The sequence below is a fragment of the Siniperca chuatsi genome, linkage group LG1, assembly GCF_020085105.1.
Source record: "Siniperca chuatsi isolate FFG_IHB_CAS linkage group LG1, ASM2008510v1, whole genome shotgun sequence".
Taxonomy (NCBI): Eukaryota; Metazoa; Chordata; class Actinopteri; order Centrarchiformes; family Sinipercidae; genus Siniperca; species Siniperca chuatsi.
This window is the reverse complement of record NC_058042.1, coordinates 36,689,960-36,714,908: the sequence shown is the minus strand read 5'-3', so window position 1 is coordinate 36,714,908 and position 24,949 is coordinate 36,689,960. Positions and strand designations below refer to the sequence as shown.

At 40.2% G+C, this 24,949-nt stretch overlaps 1 protein-coding gene across 3 annotated transcripts in view; it reads left to right on the top strand.

Moving 5' to 3' along the window:
* Positions 1-24,923, top strand: part of ano1a (anoctamin 1, calcium activated chloride channel a) — a 74,263-nt gene extending 49,340 nt beyond the window's left edge. For all 3 annotated transcript variants that reach the window (XM_044196770.1, XM_044196761.1, XM_044196751.1), the window contains 12 exons: positions 2,066-2,137; positions 3,586-3,660; positions 5,376-5,577; positions 8,274-8,385; positions 8,631-8,688; positions 10,265-10,365; positions 11,793-11,935; positions 14,970-15,122; positions 19,382-19,434; positions 19,681-19,865; positions 20,164-20,269; positions 21,114-24,923. In XM_044196770.1, the coding sequence (XP_044052705.1) occupies positions 2,066-2,137; positions 3,586-3,660; positions 5,376-5,577; positions 8,274-8,385; positions 8,631-8,688; positions 10,265-10,365; positions 11,793-11,935; positions 14,970-15,122; positions 19,382-19,434; positions 19,681-19,865; positions 20,164-20,269; positions 21,114-21,386 (1,533 nt within the window). In that variant the 3' untranslated portion in view covers positions 21,387-24,923. The remainder of the gene's footprint in view (positions 1-2,065; positions 2,138-3,585; positions 3,661-5,375; positions 5,578-8,273; positions 8,386-8,630; positions 8,689-10,264; positions 10,366-11,792; positions 11,936-14,969; positions 15,123-19,381; positions 19,435-19,680; positions 19,866-20,163; positions 20,270-21,113) is intronic.
* The last annotated feature ends 26 nt before the right edge of the window (positions 24,924-24,949 follow it).

Below are 24,949 nucleotides of genomic sequence, written 5' to 3'. Positions count from 1 at the left end.
GCCTCTCAGCTAACTTTCAGCTCTCAAGGGCCCACATGGACAAGTGGGCTGGGAGGACAGTGGTCAGTCAAATGCATACATTTCTCAGAAACCTGAAAATATGTTCCAAAATCCACACAACCTTGAACAGGACCAGAAGAGATCAAAGATGCAGGGTAGCTGGTTTTAATTGTCCTCTTATAGAAGGAGTACACTCTTAAAACGTATACTACCAGAGGAAAAGGTGCCGTGTGTGATTTGAAAGGGGTTGCAGTGAATAAACCACAGAGAAGTCTCACCTGGCTCTGCAGTTACTCTACAGAGCTTTCTAACGACTCGCAGCTCATTGTTTTTGGTTTTGGTTCAGTCTCACAGCTCTCATCAGCGTCAAGCATTGAGCAGCTAAAGAGCCAGATAGTTTTCTCAGGAGTCGTGGAGACCAAACCAGAGCTAGAGGGGGAGTGAATATTGGACTTCTGTTGGCTGTTACTGACACGTTCGCCATGTCAGCTTTATACGGTGATAATATGTCAGTGTCGTGTTTACAACTTATTATGGTGCCGCAAAGTGGCCAAGAAATCTGTTAATGCAGGTTTAGATAGATTCTACATTAGATTCAACTTACACATGTACAAGGCAACGAAATGCAGTTCAGGTCCAACCAGAAGTGCACTTAGCAAGTGCAGGATATAAATATATACAGATGGCATTACTATAAACAGAAGTATACTGATTAGAAGTATAGTCCTACTTAAGTTTAAGTTAAGTAGCAGTAATGATGGGTCATGAGGACTGTTTCTGAAAAAAATATCATCATTGCTTTTGAATATGAAATTATACAAGAGCAAAAAGCATAAAGGTATGCCACAAAATTATTATTGAGCACTTTAAATAGTCCACGTCAGATAGAAATGGCTCAAAATGTCAGTCCATGTGAGAACAGCTTCATTTTATACACTTCAAATGAAAGCCTTAGTCTATACCAGACAAGATTCTTGTTTGTTATTTGTCTAGGCAGCATTTATCTGTGTTTGCGTCTTTTTGTCTGTCCATCTGTACATTAGCTGGACATATGGACCTTCAGGCCAAAAGAGACTTTCTAACCGTCAGCTTTCTAGTGATGCAGTTTCCTCTGCATACGCAGCAGCTCTTCATTCCTCTTGGCTTACTGCAGACTGTATTACTGTTACTGTTACAAGGGTGCACTTAAGCTCACTTCTGGCTGCATTTTACATGGGCATAAAATGCTAATCTTATATTCCTCACCATGAAAGGCTTTTTTAACAACAACACAAATTAGACACGGCACATCATGGAGCTTTGTGTATCAAGTGGTTAACAGCTGGATTTAAGCTAAACAGTGATTTATGGAATAGTTTGAAATTTTGCGTAACATGCACGGTTGCTGTCTAACCCAGAGTCGAATGGATATCGGTCTCCGTGTGTCCACTACAGACACACATACAGGGATAGCATAGCATAACGACGGCATAAAGGAGGCAGACGGTAGCTGTTAGCTTAGCTGTTAGCCTGCATATCAAAACACCTGGGCAAACATATCTGCAAAGCCACAGTGTTTTATAACAGACATGACCACCACATCTAATATACCTCCACTAACATCACCATCATTCAGCAAAATCCCCCAAAACCTCATCAAAATCTCACTCCAGCTAGTTTGGCTCAAGCTGGCAACCCTCAAGTTAAGTGTTTGATTATAAACCTTTAGTTAAACACTTGAATACTACAAGCTTCTACACTGTAAACTGTAGCAACATGAGTTAAAACTCGAGTCACTGGGTGTTGAAGTGCTATTTTAACACCAAACTACAGTTTGTTTGTAGTTTTATGTCCTCCACTTAAACCTTTCATGGTGGGTCGGTGCATTTCTCGCTTTACTTGCACAGAGCACTGAGCACTTAAATTTAAACACACCATTTTTCAAAATTTCATGCAACAGGCTGTTCTGTCTCCATTCTGAAATTCCATAAGGATCTTCTCTCCTGTTTATTGTGTTATACGCTTACTGATTACTGACATGCAGTAGTATCACTAACTGTAACATCTAAACGGATTCCTCTTCCAGGACCACAGCCGCGCGGAGTACGAGTTCCACGTCATGCAAAAGACAATGAGAAAGGAACGTTCCACCCCGAAGGTAAAGCTGGTTTAGTACAATTTCTAGCTGTGTGTTTCAACCGTACCTGCACATTCAGATGAGTAGTCTTAAAGAGCAGTAGACGTCATATTTCAGAGATCAGTCATCAGGGCATTAGGCTTTGGATCGCCCTGCCACAGAAAATTAGGCTTCTTTCATGATTTTATTGCTTTATGCATCTCAATATTTTATTAAAATAGATTGATGTCTTTTGTTAAGTTGAGGGGCCGCAAGGGCATCATTTCCTCTGGGGATGGAGGGGACATGTCCCCCTCACTTTCTTTGTCCCCCTCCCATCTACTGAAGTCTATCTGAACATGTTTCTGACTGTCCAGAGGAGAGAAGGTCCGAGCTGATAGTGTGACACACTCGTCAGAGTCGCCTTCATTATACCGTGCACTGAAAACAATGAGCTTAAGGAGCAGCAGCAAGTGGTGCCTGAGTCTTGCTTCTCAGTCATACACTGAAATGAATTTACAGTTTATGTTCTCCTAAAAAGACGCTAGAACACCAGTCAGAAATAAGATAGTAAAGCACAGTACTCTGTTATAAAGATGCTAATACAATCTATCAGAAAGTATCCGGTATCTATAAAGAGGCGGCTGTGGCTTGGTGGCAGGCGGTTCGATCCCGGCATCCCCCAGCCCACATGTGGAAGTGTCCTTGGGCAAGTGCCCCCCCTCAAACCAAAGCTACGCCCTTAAACAAAACATCAACAAAACTTCCAACTTGGTGCAAAGACTCTCTGCAAGTCAGTGTCATCATAAATGCAACAGCACTGACAGCAACAGTCAAGAAACAAACCCTGTCCATCAGCAGCTGACAACTTTCAGGAAACATGCAATCAGCACTGACCGCTGTAGGAATAAATCTAATGGCAGCTTCAGCAGCATTTTGAAGAGAAAGTGCTGGAACACTGAAACATGTTTCGATGTAGTAAAAGGCACTGAGGGTCAAGACGACACATTTAACATGACCTGTTCTGGAGTCCTCCTGACCAGGTTCAGAGTCTGAATTATAAGCCTTCTGTCTTGTTCCAAGGTCATGTCTTTCTTATCAAATACACAAGAAGACACACACACGCACACAGTCGCCTGACCCAGTTCTCAGCAGGCTTGAATGTGACACGATAGCTCGGGGCAGAATTAGCTATGCTCCACTGCAGCCACATAGTGTGTGTGTATGTTTATGGTGTGTGTGCTGTGTGCATGCTGCGTTCCCAGGCCATAAAGAGCTGCTCTGACATGACATATGAAAGACATGAGGCTGTGGCAGCAGGAACACACATATCAACACACACACACACACGCATAATCACACACATCTAAACACCTGGAGGCAGTTAATGTTTCAGATATGCTGTGTACACTATGTCCTTCACATAACTCTGTGTGTGTGTGTGTGTGTGTGTGTGTGTGTGTGTGTGTGTGTGTGTGTGTGTTTTGCAGGGTGAGAGGGTGAAGCTGACATGTACAGACAGACTGCCAGCTTACCTGACTACTGTGGTCATGATGGGCTTCATGGTGAGTCTCAACGGTCCCCCTGCAGTGTTACATCGCCAACCTTTGTATTTCTAACACATTTATGACATTTAAAGCAATAATATATCATTTGAACTAGCAAGGGAAAATTAGACAACAGAACTTCCCCATAGATTTTAGGATTATATTTTTAGAATATATATATTTAGGACTATATTAACATGATGATGAAAATTTGAAAATTAAAATGCAATATAAGCAATGCAACCTAATTTTCCATTTGTGCAAGCATTATTTAAATCACAATTGAAATTAAAATGCTGTTTGAAAATGAAAACGACATTTAACATTTAGTTTTCAAAGACTTAACTGTACACTTCTGTACAGTGGACAATATTCAAATGCAATGAGCAAAACAGCGCCCCCAGTCTATTGCATTTACATGTACATGTCACCATGCTCTTTGGTGTCAAAATGAAAATGATACTGTATCTGTCATTCCTCTCATCAAGGCGGGTCTTCAGTTAGGACGTCACGTCCTCGTTTAGTGACTTTGTTCATTAAAGGGAAACTTCGGTATTTTTCAACCTGGACCCTATTTTCCCATGTTTTTGTGTCTAAGTGACTAATGGGGGAAACAAGTTTTGAAATTGGTCCAGTATTGAGCGTGAGCACTGCAGCTGGCAGCCGTCAAACTGGGCTGCAATGTAATCCTTCCAGGCAATAGCACACCGTCAATGTACATCCACTAAAAGTGCTTGTTATTGCCACTGACAGGCTCAGATTGTTATGATTGGAAGTGACAACATTATGGAAAGGACCCTACAGAGATAGACCTTTTTGTCAAAGAGTAAAACCTGGATTCCACCAGGCACGGCTGCACGGCCATTCTAGACAATGCTTTTGATCCCACCAGCATGTCCCAGAAGCGTCCCAGAATACGTGGTGAGTCTATTTTTGACGGAAGCCATGTCAAGCTGCACAGAGTAGATTCATGCACAGAGCAGATGAACCGGGCAGGAAGTCAGACACAGAAACGGCACAGAGAATCTGGTCAATTTTCTAAATAAAACACCCTGTGCAGACTCTGGCAACTGCCATGATGTGTATTAGGCTGAAGAAGGAACAGCGACAAGTATCCTCTGATAGCCAATAACCATTCCCCTGAAGTTACATGCTCAGCAGCAGTACACACTGCAGCCAACTACCATCACATATAGCATCTTAACATGATAAACTATCTGCTTAGTTGATATCATGCGCAATGTCATGATCTTCCCACAATGAAGAAGACATCTCTAAATTACTGGAGAGTTTGAGAAGTTCCCTTTTAGCAAGTTTGTCCTTTATTTCATTCAGTCTAATTCAACACAGCTCAACACAGCCATAGAGAGAGAGAGAGAGAGAGAGAGAGAGAGAGAGAGAGAGAGAGAGAGAGAGAAACAGAGAGAGCAATTTCTTAATAAATTCCATTTGAAAGTAACTAAAACTGAATCTGAACCAAGCCAAAAATGTTCCACAACTGACCCACACCCCGATTTGTCAGGACTTGTCAGGTTTTGGTTGGATAGCAGAAAGCTGTTGCAGAAGCAGCCATTTAGTAAATACGGGCTCAGGCGGGCAATAGTGCATGTCATTTTGTTCATTGTATAAAACATCTGTAAACATGTGACTCTTTACATATCTAACTCACGTTGATTGTTTTGTCAGATCATCAACAGATTGTCAGATTAGGTGTTCCTTCTCCTTATGTTTAGGTCCTTGTGACGTTTGCCATAGTCTTCGGGGTCATCCTGTACCGGATTAGCATTAAAGCAGCCCTGCACATGAACACCTACCCTGCAGCACGGTCCAACATCAGAGCCACTGTCAAAACCACTGGCGCCATCATCAACCTCATCATCATTATCATCCTCGATGAAGTCTACGCCGCCATTGCCCGATGGCTCACCACACTGGGTGAGACACATTTCACCGTTAACCCCTTAAAGGCAAACGTTAGTTTCACTGTGATGTTTGAGTTTCACTGTGCAGAATTATGTTGGTGCAGGGTTTGTTTTGTATGTATGTACTTACAGGATTTTGTGACATCACAACTAGTCCGGAAGCTAATCATGGTCCAGTATGAAACTTATACAGGTGTGATGTGGACACAAACACAGAATGGACTTTTCAGTGAAGTGGGAGACATCTTATTTCCAGCTGTTGAACTTGTGAAACGAAAAATATTCATAGTCTTGTTTTTTCAGTGAGGGAAATGAGCAGATGTAGTTTTTGGAATTTCTAACGAGGTAATTGAACTTTTTCGTGGATAAACCATATCTGACACAAAATATTATTCAAAGCAGAGTATTTTTATATGTATTTGAAGGATGTCTGGAAGGCATCTTCAAGTAAAGAAAAGTTTGCATATGAAATGCTTCCTAGGTCCATACAACATCCTGGATAAAGAATAAGGAATGACAATTTGAAGCACGACTGTAACTTTTGAAGCAAAAAATAACACATTGTTCCTCTTACAAATGAAAAGTTGAATTCATAAGCAATATAACACACCCTCGCTCAATTCAGTACTCTCAGGGCTTTTGCTGCTACAGCCTTACTTGGTCTGACATGAATTCCACAGTTTATCCACGTCTCCCAGTTGGGCATTTTGTATTGTTATCGATTGGGTATTTCAAATTTATATATGATTGGGGATTTCTATTTGTTAACATAGTATTTCTTTCATTTTTTTCCCAAGCATTTAATGTACTATTAATTACAAAATTTGCTGTTTTATGGTCAATATAAAACATTTGAGCTGCGTTATGATAAAACTCTTAGGCCTCCCTCCTCTCGAGGATAGTGCAGTCATTTTCTACTTAATCTGTGAGCTTCATTACATCAAATAAAGGAAGAAAGAAATGAGTTAATTTATTTTTTTATAAATTCTGTTTTTCCTATATTCATTTTATAACCCGATATCTATATACCGAAAATTAATTAGTCATAATTTCAATTATATGTGGAATGGAAGTTTTTACTTTATAAAAATAGAGTAATACATTGTCAGCAAATAAACAAAGTTTGTATTGCTTCTTACCAATTGTAATACCACTTATTTGTTCTGTCTGTCTAATTTTTTGAGCCAAGGGTTCGACTCCTAATGTAAACAGAGAGGGCGGTAAAGGGCCTTCTTGAGCTGTGCCTCTACTCAAGGATTACATTTGTATATACTTGTGCCTTCGGTGACGTTGTAGACTGGTTTTACTATATTGATGAATTTCATTCAAAATAAACCTCTAGCACTTTATACAAATACAATACAAAAAAGCTTTTTCTGCATCAACCGCCATTAGTGTTAAATTCTTCTTATACTTCTTTGCATTTATAGATAGACATATTCTAGTATTGGTTTTTAAATCTCTGTTTTGATTAAATCATAAAATGATTTCAATTCTTCAGTAATGATCTGATTAAATCTACAGACTAAATTTAATGTTTTATTTTTTAGAGGTATAAGTTGTCTCTTTAGAACTTTTTTGAGTAATGAGGTTAACTGTTTACCTGATTTATTAGCAGAAATATAATTAAGTTATGTCTAAAATCATTAGCTTTCTTCAGTAATAAGCTGTCCCGTTTAAATTTAAATTCCGGTAATTCGGTTAACGTTCTGACTTGTATCTTCTGTTTTTAGATATTTATGTGTTCCTTCAATTTATTTATTTCATTATCCAAGTCTGCTTTCCTCTTTGCTGCAAACCCTAACATTATTCCTCATGTGTATGCCTTGAATGTATCTCAAATTATTCCTACTTATGGCCTATCCTGAGGGTTCACCCCCTCTATATTGGTTTGGATAAATAAATCAATATGTGTTTTAATATACTTCAAAAATTCAGTCCATTAAATATTTCATATTCATTCTCCATATCCTATGAGACAGTGTATTTTGTTTCGGAGACATAATGCATGTAACAATGTCGTTTTAGTCAATAGCACCCTGTCCGGGCCTGTCTTAGATATAAAGAAGTAATCTATTCAACTACAACTATTTTGAAGGTGTGAAAAATATGTGTAATCTATTGTATTAGGGTGTAAAGTTATTCATGTATGCTGCAGTTCATTAACAGAAAGAAAAGTCAGGAGTTTTTTTGGTGGATTAATTTTCCTGTTTTTGGTTGAGCTGTCATAAGAGCTGAATATGTTGTTCAGGTCTCCTAACATGATCACGCCTGTTGGTGAATGGTCTAACACAGTTTGAATTTTACTTAGAAAAGACATATCTGAGTTGGGAGGTATGCAGACATCAATAAGGGAACAGAGTTCTCCAAACATTTCACATTTAACTATTAGGAATGTACCATAGATCTCTGCGTTTTGGGAAACCAACCTAAATGCTATCCTCTTGTTAACTGGTATTCCCACACTCCTAGAAGTAAATGCCGCTTCAACGGCCTCCCCCAGCCATTGCCTCTTAAAGTATTCTGTTTGCTTTGAAGTGAAGTTCCTGTAGAAAAACAATGTTGGAGGATAGTTTCCCCAAGTGATATTAGACATTATGTTTTTTTGTGCCCTCCTGTAATCCATTCACATTTCAGGTTGCAACTTGGAAAGTAATCGGAAAGAGTTTGTACTGGAGATAATTAAGTCACATGTTCTCTCTTTTTCAGAGGTTCCAAAGACAGACAAGAGCTTTGAAGACCGCCTCATCTTCAAAACTTTTATCTTGAAGTTTGTCAATGCCTTCACACCCATTGTCTACTTGGCCTTTTTCAGGGGCAGGTAAAACAAAGACTCCTCACTGCTCATGTTTGGTGCATTTTTGTGTTAATAATTTTAATCTCTAACTTCTGTGGGCCATTAGTACTCAAATACTCAAACATCTGTTGCTGCTCTCACACTTTTATCCAAAACATTCTACCAGTATGTTTGTGCTGTGCACTGTATATAGTGAACATGATCACACTGTATATTACCTGCTTTCCTCGCCTCATGTACAACGTGTAATGGTTGTGTTTGGTTGACAGGCTTGTTGGGCGGCCTGGAAACTACTTGTATGTTGTTGGATCGTACAGAATGGAAGAGGTAATTCAAACTTAACACAGTGCAATTGCAGTGCAAGGGTAAGGCTGTTGTTATTCCATATTTTCTTAATGTCAAAAATTCCTATGAAAAGACTAAAACCAACTGTTAGTCCGTGCCTCAATACTTTCCCACTTTCCCTCCTTGCCTGTGGCACTCAGGCCTTAGCCCAGTGGTTCCTAGTGAAGACATAAATCTTAAAAATATAAATACTACCGTATAATACTAGTTTTTAACAAACGTTACTCAAAAAGGGGGAAATAGTTCATTTGACTATTTTCAGCAGCAGATTCATCCACATTTGGTGCTCTAGTGAGTATTTGGGGCAGCAGGACGGTGTACGTACAGAGATCGCACACAGATCATTGAATGGTTGAACTGATCAGGGATCAGATGTATTTGATCGTATGTGTAGAAATGGCAGGAGCTGTTTTTCCTTGTTACTATAATGAGACAGAAAACTAACGGCTCATTTCAGTGTAACTTTAGCTGCTGTTATCACACAGACAGAGGAGCCAGACCATGGGTGTATTCAGAGCATCAGACAGTGAGTGCATTTCCACACACTGCTTACTGACATAGTTACACTGTAGAAGGAGGAAAGACTGCGCATGCGTCTTGGAGAGACAGATGCATTTACACCTTTTCAACATCTGACTAGAACGAGTCTCAAACGTCCTCCAGAGGTGGTTTGAACCATCAGATTTAAATCCATCTTGTATGCTTCTTGAAGGCTCCATTTGCACTGAGCTTTTTAGAGATCAGACAGCTATCTGATCCGCCCAAGACGCATGAAGTGACTCAGTGTAAATAAAAATCAAAAAATCAAGTTTGGACAAAGATAAACATACCTCATGGTGGAAGTACTTCAAATCCAGCAAGAGCACTTCCTGGTGTGGAGTCTTCCTGTTTCCTTCAGATGACAGGAAGTCCTTCGTTTTTGACTGTAATGCTCGTTATCACTACTGAACAGTTATATTTCACAATATGATACGAGAGCATTTCAGCTGTGTACATGAGCACATTCTACCAGTGTGGTGAAAGCTTTTTAGTAGTGTACAGTATGTAAAAGCATTTTACTTGTATGTGTGTGTGGTTGTCAGTATAGTATGTGAATGAGTTTCATATGTGTATGTGAGAGGAAACGTACATGTATGTGCATGGTAATTCTGAATAATGTCCCTAACGGCCCTTCATAATAGACTATTTGTCAGTTGAGTTTTAATTTTAGTTTTGGTAGTAATTATGCATTTTCATAAATTTCTCATTTTGAGAGCACACACATTGAGGCGCATTTTCAAACATGAATATTAAAGAAGGATATTTTCATTTTGTAGTACATCACACACACACATTAATAGTAAATCAAATATTAATTCTGATGAAATATTTCTCTTTTTTAGTACAACATGGAGCTTTTGCCTATGTAGCCATATATAAAGTGGTTGTGGTCTGTTTCTCCTGCTGGCACTTGTTTTAACTTCACTTTCCACTCCCCACTGTCAACTCTTAACTTCCACCCTCCCTCCATTTGATTTCCTGTCACTTTCTGACACTTGTTCACGTTCTCTCTGTCCAGTGTGCCCATGCAGGCTGCCTCATGGAGCTGTGCATCCAGTTGTGCATTACCATGCTGGGCAAGCAGCTCATCCAGAACAACCTGTTTGAGATTGGCATTCCGTGAGTGCAGAGCACACACTGTGCAACATGCTCAAACACAGACTTTCCCATGATGCTAACACGCACAACAGTCACATACACAAGCTGAACAACAGTTCAGCATAGATCACAACACGTGAGTTCAGCAAGCCACGGAGCAAATTATGCACACCCACTCAGTTGTACTTGCATCTGAGAGGAATCGTTTAAATGCCAGTCTGCTTTTCAGACACACTGCACTCCTTAGAGTGCACTGTAATGGAGGTTTTTAAGTTTATTGTACTGTATGTTTGGTTTCCCCTCTTTATCACATAGTCCACCAATAGCACAGCTCTAAGTTGTATCACAGTTATAATTCATAGATATAATATAAGTCAATATATATCATAATATAATGATAGATATCCAAATGAATGTATCACCAACTGTCCACCAATGACCCAGATGGCATGTTTCACTAAGATGAGGATGGATCGAAGCATTTAAAGATCAGAAAATAGCACCGAGTTATGAGTAATGCCACTTTGAAAAATGACTTTAGTCAACATTAAACTAATGTTGTTAAAATGAATCGTACTGTATCACGTTATACTGAGAGGTGTTTCTTTTTTTTTGTCCACCGCATTCATATTAATGAGGGTCGGCTAAATAGCAGAAACACATCTCTGTATAATGCAATACAGTTCAACAGCACCACAAACCGCAGCCTCCAAAATGATTGAATGAATCAACAATCAACACGTCTTTAAAACTATGTTTCAACACAAACTGAACAATATAACCTTCATGCAGGGGGATTTACTGCTGGATTAGACTGCATTAGTTTTAGCTAGGTGTACCTAGCTAAAACTAAGTGTATGAACTGGCAACAAACTGTGTGTAACTTGTACTACATATTTAATTTGTAATTTGTGCTACATATTTGCATTATTTCGCCCTCTGCAGTCTGCAGGAATGTGTGTCCCGTCACCCACATGCTTATGGACTAGCATCCTCATTAGCGTGCCATGAAGGAGAATACTCCAGTCAAAATATACTTATGTAAAAGTATAGTTCTCAAAATCACATTAGCCTTATACTCAGTAAACAGGAGCGCTTATCTAAGAGTATAAAGAAGAAGACCCGACGGTTATATTGGCCAGGTTGATGTTATCAGCTAATATTAGGTTATCACACTGGTAGCCAATAAATAAGAAGTAAAGAAATTCCAAAGATGTGTTTGAGGTCATTTAGAGGGATCTTTACCAAAAATGTCTGTTATGTGTTTATGTCAAAAAAAAACCCAGTCTGGATCAGGCTTTAGTAACAAAGAGTTCGGTCTAGACCTGCTCTATAGGAAAAGTGCAATGAGATGACTTCTGCTATGAATTGGCGCTATATAAATAAAATTGAATTGAATTAACAAGACTAAATGTGTTATTTCCATCATGGACTTTTGGTATGTACAGGAAGCTGAAGAAACTGCTCCGTAGGAGGAAGTCGGAGTTGGACTCAAAGCAAGAGGAGGAGCTGAACAAAACCCTGCAGCGTCATGAGAAAGACCACTTCCTGGGTCCTTTCGTTGGCCTCAGCCCTGAGTACATGGAGATGAGTGAGTCTAAACCATAGACTGTATAAAAAAATGGAGGTAGTGTCTGTGACGTCACCCATAGGTTTCTGAAGAGCCGTTGTGAAGCTCGAAGTGAGCCTGTCCCTGACTCCAGCTAATCCAAAAATGGGTAAAGAGGTGGAGCTGAGGCGGGCCGAATGAAGCCTGGTTGGTGAAACCACTATTGCGGCAGTGTAATTGCTCCTTTGGGATCTATATTATTAAGCAGTTGATACATACATTTAATAAAGACTGGCAGAGACTTATCATGTTACCAAACTTCCCAATACTACTGAGAGAGGATTAAAGTTACTTCAAGCTCAACACTCTTATTTCTTCATGTCCTTCAATCAATATTTATCATTTAAAAGACCGGTTGCTACAGTAACTGCGTTTCCTTTGAGTATTGAACATTTTTAGCTGTGACCAGCAGTGCGTAAATGTCTCTCTGATGGTCAGTCAGTGAGACTCTGTAAACCTAACTGCTGCATCACACAAATTACATCCATGTTTTTCACTGTCTCAGTCTCAGTGTACACGGTGCATCACGCAAACTGAGTGCGTAAGGTACGACACCCACAAAAATGAATGACAAGGCCAACAATGACAAAACCTAAACACAGCTACACCACAAAATAGGCCACTCAAATGGCTCAGCACTGGTTATAGTAACTGTAGATAGCATAAGTCAGTCAGGTGTAACAAACTATTTATGCAACATAGCTGAAAGTGAAGCAAATAATGAGCATCACTACACTACACTACAGAGCCTGTGTGATATATATATGTTAGCATATTGATCATTTAACCTCTTAAAGTGTATTGATTGACTCACTATTGCATTATTTCAGTCAGTGATAGAATAGATGTAGCGTATTTGAAAATATTATGGATCATTGACCTTAAATCAGCACTAATCAATATTTTTCTATCAACAATGGATCAAATGACTACATGTAATGTGAAAGGGGTCACTCATAGTGACCGACAATTATCACCCAAATCCGCAGTTCCTCTCAGCTCTACAGGGCTTTTTAGCCTCCTGTAGGTCATTGTTTTGGTTTGACGGCCCGCAGATTCTGCTCTCGTCAGCCTCGTTTCCAGCAGTGGTGGGCAGCTGTTGCTAATAAACCCACTGTACACTACCTGCCCAGCACCAAACTGTGGAGTCACAGACTAGCTGCAGAAGAAAGATGAACATTTAGCAGCTAAAGAGCCAGATGCAGTGTTTGAGAGACCTGATAGAGACCAAAATAGAGCAGAGTGAATATTGGACTTAACATTCATTAGCTGGACAGAAACATGACATGCTCAACTACGTATAGATGGGTGCTGAATCCTCAGAAGCAAAAATTCAAACTCATTAGAAGGACAGCACTCCAATCTTATTATATATCCACGCACAGATGTTTGCCTCAGATGACTCAACATGCAAACTGAAAACTCAAGTGTTCCAACCAAGCAAGCTACGGGGCATCAATCAAATCAATCACTTTCTGACCTCACCCCTTTCAATTTGAACACATTTTTCTGACATGTTAACCGGTATAAGAGAGTGTTAGAACGTGGTTTGATGAACCAGAATGACCAACCATTCAGGAGACAGGGTCCCTCAAAGCTGACCCATATTGGACCCCGACCCCACCTATTGACACATACTGTATGTTCTTCAAAAATATACAGAACAGCACGGTTTTCTGGTTATTGCAAAGCTCACAAACAAAGTTATCCACAGTTTCAATACTTTTATTCCAAAATAAATAATGCTAATGCTAGTTAGGTGAATTTTTGTCCTTTAAATCTTAATTTGCAAAAAACACGTAATCTCTGACTTTTTTGCTGTGTATGGCACCACTGATGTGAGCAGATGTGAGGTCAGAAAGGGACTGATTGGTGACGGAATGCCCCCTACAGAACATAATGAAGCCCAACAATGTAGCCAACTGGAGGGTCCATACTTTAAACAACAAGGATCAATGATCGCTACACCACAACAAAACAATTCTCCCTCAAAGAAATTATTAATGAGAACTCTTCATTGATGCTAGAGGGCATCAATGTGCCGCGATAACCAAAGTCACTCTCGCTACAAAACTATATACTATACTATAACAATTTCCTTTCTTGATTGCCTCTCCAACGAAGAGCCTGAACAACCTGATAAGCACGTAAAACAATGCTTATTATCATTATGATAAACATAGAAATGTGTGGCTACTGGAGATTTCTCATCATAATTCTGGAAACACCACTCCAAATGATGAATGCTAATGTTGCTCTGTGTCTACTGGATGTGTAAATAGGCAAATGTTGGCCATAACAACTTTAAAAGGGGATAAAATGTCGGTTGTTGTATTTTTAGTTTGTTCTGGTACTCCCAAGTGACCAAACAAAACAATGTATGCAGCTTTAATGTAACTGAGATGTCTCAGAGCTGCAACCTGCAAATCTCCTCAAACGAGCTCTACAGTAGCTATTCCATCCATCTTTTCCAACAGAAAATCTATAAAGCTTCAAAGATACTCAGCTGAACGTGTACCCAACAGATGTAGTTTTGCAGGTTGGACTGGAGCATTCAAGCAGCTTTTTGGCACCACACTGATTTTGTCTTCAGGCAAAGGATTAGGATGGAATGACCCTGTTGTATGTGTCTGACTTCTTTTCACTTTTGGTAATGGTGAAGAAGCCACATTGTTTAGAGCAGATTTGATTACATTGGCAGATTCACTGCAAAATATCAGCACCTGTCTTGGTTTTTAAAATCTCTATCAATTGTACCATATTACTGTATGTGGCATGTGCTGTGTTGACATGATAGCATCAGCTACCTTGTTGACAAGGTAGCTGCATTTGTCCAGATTCATCTTGACTTCAATTTTTAGACCAAATAGCTTTGGTCACCTATCCATCAAAATTTCAATTGGTCGTGGATCACAGTCTGTCCTCTAGTGTCTACAGTTAGTTTCCCTTTTTGAAGCAAAAGACAAGTCTTCATCCAGTAACTTCTGCTAACTGCTCCTCTCGTCTGTGTCTTTAGTCATCCAGTTTGGGATGGTGACTCTTTTCGTGGCCTCCTTCCCTCTGGCTCCGCTCTTCGCTCTTCTGAATAACATCATCGAGATTCGCTTGGATGCCAAGAAGTTTGTTATGGAGCTGCGCAGGCCGATTGCAGCCAAAGCCAAAGACATTGGTAGGTGTCCACTACCCCAACTGAAATAAATGGAGAAAAAGATCACACAAGTATTCCCCAATATGCTGTGTTTATTTCCCTGGATGTTTTCAGCTACATCACCTTCATTAGGGTGAAAAATCTAGGAGAAGAGAGATTTGCAATTAGTTTTGATAAACGTTATGTTCAAACTGATCTTCACCTCACTGTGTGGGCTCTCAGAATTAGAAATTACACTACCTCAGACAAAACAAACCACATCCTCAAATTTTTACTAACCTAAAGTTGTTGATGTCCTTCTTGACCGTTATTGAGGAAGGGTTTCTCCTGTAGGTAATGGCCGTAAAGAGATCCCTTCCTAACAAGACTTCAATGAAACTGATGGGAGACGAAATCCACAGTCCTCGTGCTGTGTAAGAAAGCATTTTAAAGTTCAGCTGAAGATAATATGTGGCTTTAGCAGTCTGAACCAAATCAAATCAAATTCCCTATTTGTGTGACTATCTCTCCACTCCAGCTGTCCAAGTTAACAAAATGGGGCAATATTGTACTAAAAAGACTAACTTTGGAAGAGACCCACTTGATTTCACAATGCCAAATTGTTGTCTCATATTAGCTTTGGCTAATGTTTGGAAAGCATTTTTGCAAAGAATGAGGACTGTGGATTTTGTCCCCCATCACTTACATTGGAATTTCGTTCCAGTATAATGATAACAGTAACTGAAAACTGTTTCAACGTACATACGGGCATGTGAATGTTGTTTTAGTCAGACTTAAAAAAAATGTTAATCTAGCCTTTAACTGAAAGTGCTAATATAGCGACTTTGAAGGCAGTGAAGTCATAGCATCCTTAAATGCACCAGACATACAATATATTTTAAATCATCATCATAATAATAATAATAATAATAACATTTATTTCTTTTAGAGTGGTCTGTCCTCAGACCACTCTTGTTCTCTGTCTGCATGTTACCCCTGGGGCATGTCAACCGCAGGCATAATGTCAGCTTCCATTCCTACGCAGATGACACTCAACTGTACCTCACTTTTAACCCCAGTGATTTTTTTACCAAATTAATACACTCAACAACTGCATCCTTGACCTCAAATGTTGGATGGCCCAGAACTTCCTGCAGCTAAATATTGATAAGACTGAGGTAATCATTATTGGCCCTGGCACAGCTAACACTCATGCTTCACAACATCTGGGCTCTCTGTCTCTCTCCCAGCCCGAAAACTGCAAAAATCTTGGTGTCATCTTTGACAACAACCTCAGCTTGAACAAGCATGTTAACACAGTTGTCCAGTCTTGCTTTCTGCAGCTCAGGAGAATCTCCAAGATCAGTTCATTTCTATCCAGCAGAAATCTAGAGACAGTCATACACGCTTTTATTAACTCTCGTTTGGACTATTGTAACTCGCTCTACACGTCTGAGTCAACAGAGTTTATATAAATTACAGCTTGTCCAAAAGCAGCAGCCAGACTTCTCACCAAAACTAAAAAAAGTTTTAGCTTCTCTTCACTGGCTCCCAGTAAATTTTAGAATTGATTTTAAGATATTATTGATAACGTTTAAGGCCTGCTCTGGACTCGCACCCAAATACATCTCAGATCTTCTGACACCATACATGCCTGGTCGGAACCTGAGGTCCTCAGCCAAGGCTCTGCTAGCCATTCCACATTCCAGGCTGAAGACCAAGGGTGACCGGGCCTTTTCTGTGAGGGCCCCCACTCTCAGGAACAACCTCTCTGAGGAGATCAGACTGGAGAGCAGCATATCCTCTTTTAAATCCCTCTTAAAAACACATTTTTAGAAGTGCACTTTCACAGGGTTTGTGATCTGACTTTAAGTCACTTTAAGTTACTTCTTAAAACCTACAAAGGCATTCTCTTAACACTCTTTATTGATTATTTTATTTATTTGACATTATTTTATTTTACTTATTATACTCTCTCATATGTAGCTCCTTTTGCTCAATGTTGTATAACTTTTAAACTGTTTTTAAATAGGTTTTTTTTATTTTGTCTTGTAAAACACTGTAACTTTGTTTTGAAAAGTGCTATATAAATAAAGATATTATTATTATTATTTGTATAGCACTGTTCACAGTGTTACAAAGTACTTCACAAAAAGACGGTGTAGTCCCTCATTCGTCCAGCAGTGTTCTATCGTAGAAAAGGTTTCAGTCGTAGTCATCTGGACACTGTTTTCAGAATCAAGACAAAAAAACACAAAAAATCTTCACAAAAAACAATAACACAAACATTAAAAAAGCAAAACTGATTGGCACAATTCAAAGTAGAACACAAGACCAAGTAATGCAGGATTGCAAGCGAGATGAATTTCAACAGGAAGGCTGTTCCAGAGTTTGGGGCCCCTGATAGCAAATGCACAGTCTCCTTTAGTTGTACAGCGCATCCAGAGAGTATTCACAGCGCTTCACTTTTTCCACATTTTGTAATGTTACAGCCTCATTCCAAAATGGATTAAATTCATTATTTTCCTCAAAATTCTATAAACAATACCCCATAATAACAACGTGAAAGAAGTTTGTTTGAAATCTTTGCAAATGTATTAAAAATAAAAAACAATTCATTTGATTGGACATGATTTGGAAAGGCACACACCGGTCTATATAAGTCCCACAGCTAACAGTGCATGTCAGAGCACAGACCAGGCCATCAAGTCCAAGGACTTGTCTGTAGACCTCTGAGACAGGACTGTATCGAGGCACAGGTCTGGGGAAGGGTACAGAAACATTTCTGCAGCAGTGAAGGTCCCAGTGAGCACAGCGGCCTCCATCATCTGTAGATGGAAGAAGTTTGGAACCACCAGGACTCTTCCTAGAGCCGGCCGCCCGGCCAAACTGAGCGATCGGGGGAGAAGGGCCTCAGTCAGGGAGGTGACCAAGAACCCGATGGTCACTGTGACAGACCTCCAGCATTTCTCTGTGGAGAAAGGAGAACCTTCCAGAAGAACAACCATCTCTGCAGCACTCCACCAGTCAGGCCTGTATGGTGGAGGGACCAGACGGAAGCCCCTCCTCAGTAAAAGGCACCTGAAGGACTCTCAGACCATGAGAAACTAATTTCTCTGGTCTGATGAAACAAAGACTGAACTCTTTGGCCTGAATGGCAAGCTTCATGTCTGGAGGAAACCAGGCACCGCTCATCACCTGGCCAATACCATCCCTACAGTGAAGCATGGTGGTGGCAGCATCGTGCTGTGGGGATGTTTTTCAGCGGCAGGAACTGGGAGACTAGTCAGGATCGAGGATGAATGCAGCAATGTACAGAGACATCCTTGATGAAAACCTGCTCCAGAGCGCTCTGGACCTCAGACTGGGGCGAAGGTTCATCTTCCAACAGGACAACGGCCCTAAGCACACAGCCCAGATAACAGAGTGGCTACGGGAACTCTGTGAATGTCCCTGAGTGGCCATTTTGGAATAAGGCTGTAACATAACAAAATGTGGAAAAGTGAAGTGCTGTGAATACTTTCCGGATGCACTGTAGATAGGTGACTGCTAGCAGAGCTTTGCTGAGTGCAGGTCAAATGGGCACAAAAACTCACAAATGTAAGTTGGAGTCAGACCATGGAGTGCTTTAAAAGTAACGAATAAAACATTAAAAATCTGGGGCTACAGCACTGTGTACAACTGGAAGGCATGAGCGGGGTTTGCCATTTAGGCAGGTAAAGAAAGTGACAATATTCAACTCTGGAGAAGATGAAAGCATGAACTACTTTCTCCAAGTCAGAGAATAATGAAAATGATCAGATTTTTGAAACAATATGACTTTGTTTAAAAACAGGACTGCACTACCGTATTAACGTGACAATGAAAAGTTAGGTGAGAATCAAAGATCATTTCTGGCAGTAGGATTAAAGGAGAGTGCCAGGTTATCAAATGAATCATTCAATTCTGATGTAAACATATTGAACTGAAATTGAAGACTGTGATGGATTGCTGCTTCAAGCAAGTTTCAAATCCGTGTAAGTTGGTTTTCTTAATATACAGAATTGAACAATGTCTGCCTGGAACATATGTAGATCAGTCTCAGAGCCTGTATGGTCCTGGTCAGCAGTAATAGCAAAAAGCAGTTCATGGGGCAAAACATGCACGTAACATTCCTACAACACACAGTGAAGTCTCTCCACCTCTCGTGCAGCGAGCGCTTGTGCCAGCTAGTGGTGGCTGGTACTTACTCACCCTGTACAGTATTTCCATGTCGAAGCTGCTGTTTTCACCTAAATGAAGGTTCCTCTGTCCTTCTGCAGGTATCTGGTACAACCTCTTGAGAGGCCTCAGCAAGGTAGCAGTCATCGTTAATGTAAGTCTTGCATCTTTATATCTTTATAGTCACTGTACAGTTTTACTTCCAAAACATGCTGGGGCTAGTCTGAAAAATGCTTGAACGCATAGCTGGAAAATGAAAACGAATGAAAATGTGTAGTCAGTGTCACCTTATGGAGTTCTTTTCTTCTCTAAATCCAGAAATCAGGAAGGAGTCATAGTTTAACTCTGTCATTTGATTTCATGAAGACAGTAAGCAGTTAAGCAGTTCTCTGTCCCCCAGGCCTTTGTCATCTCCTTCACCTCTGACTTCATCCCACGGCTGGTCTACCAGTACATGTTCAGCCCTGACGGCACCATGCACGGCTTCGTCAATCACACTCTGTCTTACTTCAACGTCAGCGACTTCCAGCCAGGAACAGAACCTCTCCAGCCAATGCACCTGGGCTACACGGTAGAAATATGCAGGTACGGTTTCACTTTATAGCCGGGTGTACTTGATTTTGGAAGTGAGTCTGCTGATGTGTTGGGACAACAACTGATGTATTTAAAATTGACCATTCTTTTGCCAAAACCTCCCAAACATCTCACCATCTCTCATAGAACCTCGCATAGCATTGCATTTACATAAGTGCATGTACTGTCATACAGGGAAGTATAACAAGTGGGAAAATGGCCATCTGTCAAATAGTAAAGCATCAAATGAAATCTTTTTAAATATGTTCTAAATAAATCATATGTGGAGACTCTGTCTTTCTGTCTCCAGGTATAAGGACTACAGAGAGTCTCCCTGGTCCAGCACACCATATGAACTCTCTAAGGAGTTCTGGGCCGTTCTGGCCGCCCGCCTCGCCTTCGTTATTGTCTTTCAGGTTTGGAGCAACACACAGATATTAATATCAAAGCACGCACACTGTATGCCTCTACATGCTTTCACATAGGCATGCCACTCACTTCATATTTTATGCAGGCAAAGCAAACAAACATGCAAACAAGTCATTCATATTTGATGAATTTATGGCCTTATGGAGTGAAATATGAGGTAATTCATTGAGTGGCCTGTGGCTGGCTGCTTCTCCTCTACTCGTCTGAATTTCTTGATTTGATTGATTTCATTAACTAGCAGTCACTAAACCTGTTGTTTACACCTCCACCACGTCCAGTAGCCCGCAGACCTAAGTACTGCTGTTACCTTCAACAGTAACAGCAGTCCTATTTGCTGTTTATCGCTTGCTTTTCTTTGGTGTTCCTGGCATATTTCTTACCATCTGCTCCGTCCTCGGTGAACCTTTTGTAAGGGAGCCCATTCCCCCCAGGAAAATAAATAAGGTGATAACATTTTTATAATCAAATACAAAAATGTATCTCGTGAAAATTGCAAGTAAAAATTAATTATGATATCATGTGTTACAATTAGAGATACAGCATTTAAAGTCATAATCATAAGTCACTAAGTTTTGCTGTGTAAATGACATGAAACTGAGTCAGTTTGATGACTTTGACTCCTCTCCTTCTGCTACTGTTACACTCCGCTTCAGCGTGTCGCAGATAAACATTTTATCATTTCATCACACAAGTCAAACAAGATGTAAACACAGTGGCCGCTCAGCAAAAGTTAAATGTTACTAGGCCAGAAAATCTGTGTTTCTCTGCCTCAATGAGATGTTCACTGCTGAGGTGTTCCGATCTGCTCTCTGTTCCCTCTGTTCTGTGCAGAACGTGGTGATGCTTATGAGTGACTTTGTGGACTGGCTGATCCCGGACATCCCCAAAGACATCAGCCTCCAGATGCACAAGGAGAAGATCCTCATGGTGGAGCTCTTTATGAAGGAGGAGCAGGGCAAAAGGCTTGCAGTGCGGGACAACCACAACCAGGACAACTGCACCTCCCCCTCATCAGCCAGTCAGAGTCCACCACAGCCCCGCTCACGGCCAGCCTCGCATGCTCTGGGAAAACAAGCACAAACAGCAACAAACACCTGTACATAAGCGGGTCAGCTGCACAAAGCCAGCTGGTTATCCATTAACACATGATCAGTTTTAATAACCAGCAAAGCTTTTGCTGCATTCACTTTTCTTGGGAATAACAATTAAAACCTAAACTTTGACGTGTTCACGTTAGAATTCCTTCACCTTGGAAACTGGTTGTTTGCCTCTTTTTAACACTTTTCCCATGTTAAGATGTTACATTTTACAGCAGGCCAGACATTAACCAAACATCCAGCAAGTAGTTAGACAAAACTCGGTCAATAGGATTTATGATCACAAAACATTATTTATTGGATGTCTTTGAAAGGAGCAAGCCATTAGCTTCATTTGACTCGGAATTTCCTTGTTGATGAGAAAGCAGTGCCAAACCCCACCCGCAACCTGATGTGAATCATATTTTTAAGCAGTAAGTTCATACCTGCCACCTCTCCCACGGGACTTGAATGCAGCTTTTGTATTGAATCCTCCGTCAATTCGTCCAAATGGTCCTGCTGAGAAGAATTTCCTCCTGCTATCTTACTGGTGAGATACAACACAAAAGTGTAAAGCTCAGATATGCCTTTTTTATTTTTTGCCCAATTATATACAAATGCAGGAATGTATTTTATGTAATTTTCTGAATATGCAACACGGTCAGGCACATGTGCTTTGGTTGTTGCAAGGTGTTGGAAGACCTGTGTCAAGCAGCCTGTTGATTTGTACTGTTCTCTTGTATGAGCACCATATTGATCATTGTTACATTTTGAGTATGAGCAAACTGCCTAACAGTGCTCAGTGGCATTATAACGAGAAGCACACGCAACATTTTGATTCATTCCAATGAACTGGAATTCTTAAAGCTGCAATTGACAAGATTTACAGTATAAACACAAAGTGATGTCACGCTCCATCTCACCTCGCTGAGATGCTGTACTGTAGGTACTTCCTGTATGTCCTGTTTACCCTTACCAAAATCTGGTATAGGTATAGAGAGCCATCTTTTCCACACATGACGTCATGAAATGAAAATAATTCCAATAGTGTTTCTTAAAGCTGCATTAATCATTAGTGATTTTTTGGTTTTGTTTTTTTGGCCACTTGGGGGCAGCAGAACAAGCTGAAAACACAACACAGACATATTGTCACCATATAAAATTGTTATGGCGAACGTGTTTGCAAACAATTATTTATCCACAACAGAGCAAAACACATGAACACAGAGCAAAATTAGCATTGATTTGGAGTGTTTCTGGCCACCCAGTCCAGTATTAACTGTGCTTTTAGCTCAAGCAGCTAAAGATATTTTTCTCTGGCTCTTTGATTAACTTGTACCAAGCTAATTGCTAGCTTTATCTGTCTGCTGTTTGGTGCTGAGCTGGTAGTGTACAGTCAGTTTTATCTGAGAAAACATCTGCCTGCTGCTGGAAAAAGGTTGATGCAAAGAAGTTTGCAGGCTGTAAAACCAAAACAATGAGCTGCAAGAAGTTAAAAAGCTCTGTAGAGCTGAGGGGAACTGCAGAGTTGTTGATAATTCTGTGTGTTCGTCATTACGAGTAACACCTTTTACGTTAGTAACATTACACAGTAATGTGATTTATGGTTAATATTTAAAAAAATGATTAGCTGCTATAAGAAGCACGACTCCATATGGATGCTAATGTTGTTCTGTGTACATGTGCCATATCAACTTAAAAGCTGCTGCCCCCCAGTGGCCACAAAATCAGTTAATGCAAGTTTAGGTAACTGCAAGCAAGAGAGACTCATTTAATCTTTTGCCTCCCTTGTTTATTTGGTGTCTTTTGGATCATCCACAAACTGGGGAAGAGTTTCCTGTAATTCTTGACAGAATTGTTCATCAGTCCCTTTTGAACCACTGATGTTGGCTTATGCAGCTTTAAAGAGCCCAGAAGTAAATGTTTTTTGTTTCACTGATTAAAACCATAAAAGCCATTTACACTTTTGTATATTGTGAATCTGCTCAGCTTTATTTATTAGAGGGCTTTGCTGAGTCAAGTCAAAGTTTTCCCCATGCAGCAAGCCATAATGATATTTGTTAAAGCAAGCTAGCTAGTTAGCATAGAGAGCTAGCCACTGTTAATTTAAATGAAAATGTCCAATTCAAATGTATGTTTAATCAGTTACGGCACAGGTGTGCTGATGGATGAGTACTGAGAATGGAGCTCAATGTACTCGTGTTTAAAGCCACGTGTACTGGCACAAGGATGTGTCCAGTGTGTGCCATCATGCTCATATAACATCAGACAAATGCATCTGGAGCAAATGGGATTGAGGAATGTTGCCACATTGATAGCAATGTGAGATTCAAATTTAAAGGGACTGTTTCTGCTAAAGCAGGAACTTGTTGACGTCTCTGGAAAGCAGCGGCAGTGTCTTGCTCAGGTGACAGCTGGTGAGCGAGGCGCGGCTGTACTGACTCTTACCCTGCCTATATTCTCCTAGCTGCGCCAGGGATTCAAACCATCGATCGATCCTCTTCTCTGAGCTATCACTGGCTCATTTGAAATGTCCATTCAGCAGTTTTCATACAGAGGGACACAGTGTGAAACCAGGAGAGGCAGCACTGTTTCATTATTATTATCTTGCCTTATATTAACCGCATAAATCATTTGACATTTTTCTAAAGCTGCAACTCTTTAACTATTCAAGCACAAAGACGGAATAATATTTTGTTTTGTATTTCTCAAAGTGCAAAAACATATGTGGGAGTGACTGGATATCCCTTTGAAGAACGTACATCTACTGTAGACTGGAATGTGCGGCCTGCTTTTATTGATGTGTCAAATGCTGCCCCCTGCTGTAAATATATTGAACTACCCCAAATTTAAGCCCTTAACCCATACGTGTTCAGTGATGTATAATCACGTTTAGGTCAAAATGTTGCATATCTTATCATGACAATGCATTTCTAAGTGTATCTAATGTGTTGAAAGGGTTTTATCAGCCCACAGGGGACCACTGATCTATCAACTAGAGACTTTCACAATGACAGTGATGTACTTTATCTTATTGTCTTAATTTTAATTCTATATTTAACCATCAATATGGACCTATTTCGCTGTATCTGGAAGGGTGCCTGGGAAAACATCTTCCAATACAGCCTACAAAGACGTTACTTCTTTCCGGAATATTTCTTGCTCTTTTGAGCAAAAACTGCACATTTTATTACCAAATCTTAATACTATTAATACTGTGTATGTAAGTAGGGTTAGTGTTGATATTCAGTGATTGATTCCGTGCAGCCACAGGGCTGCGGAGCCTGTTTTAGCTAGAATAGTTTTTTCTTCTAACCTGATGTCACGTGTGAGGCCCCTCCCTCGATGTCCCTCAGGTGATGTCCTTCTCCTGCCGTCTGTTGCCATGCTGTATTTACAGCATCAGTAAAACACTACAAGTTGAGACATGCTAATGTCTATGATAATGTATGCCCATTTCACAACATGAGTGAGTGTACGTATATGCATGTATAACCGATTTGTCTGTCTCTGATATTTTGAGTCTCTTTTGTTTGAACTAACTGCAAATAAAAGATTAACTGCCTGCAGTGTGCACATTTATTGAAAATT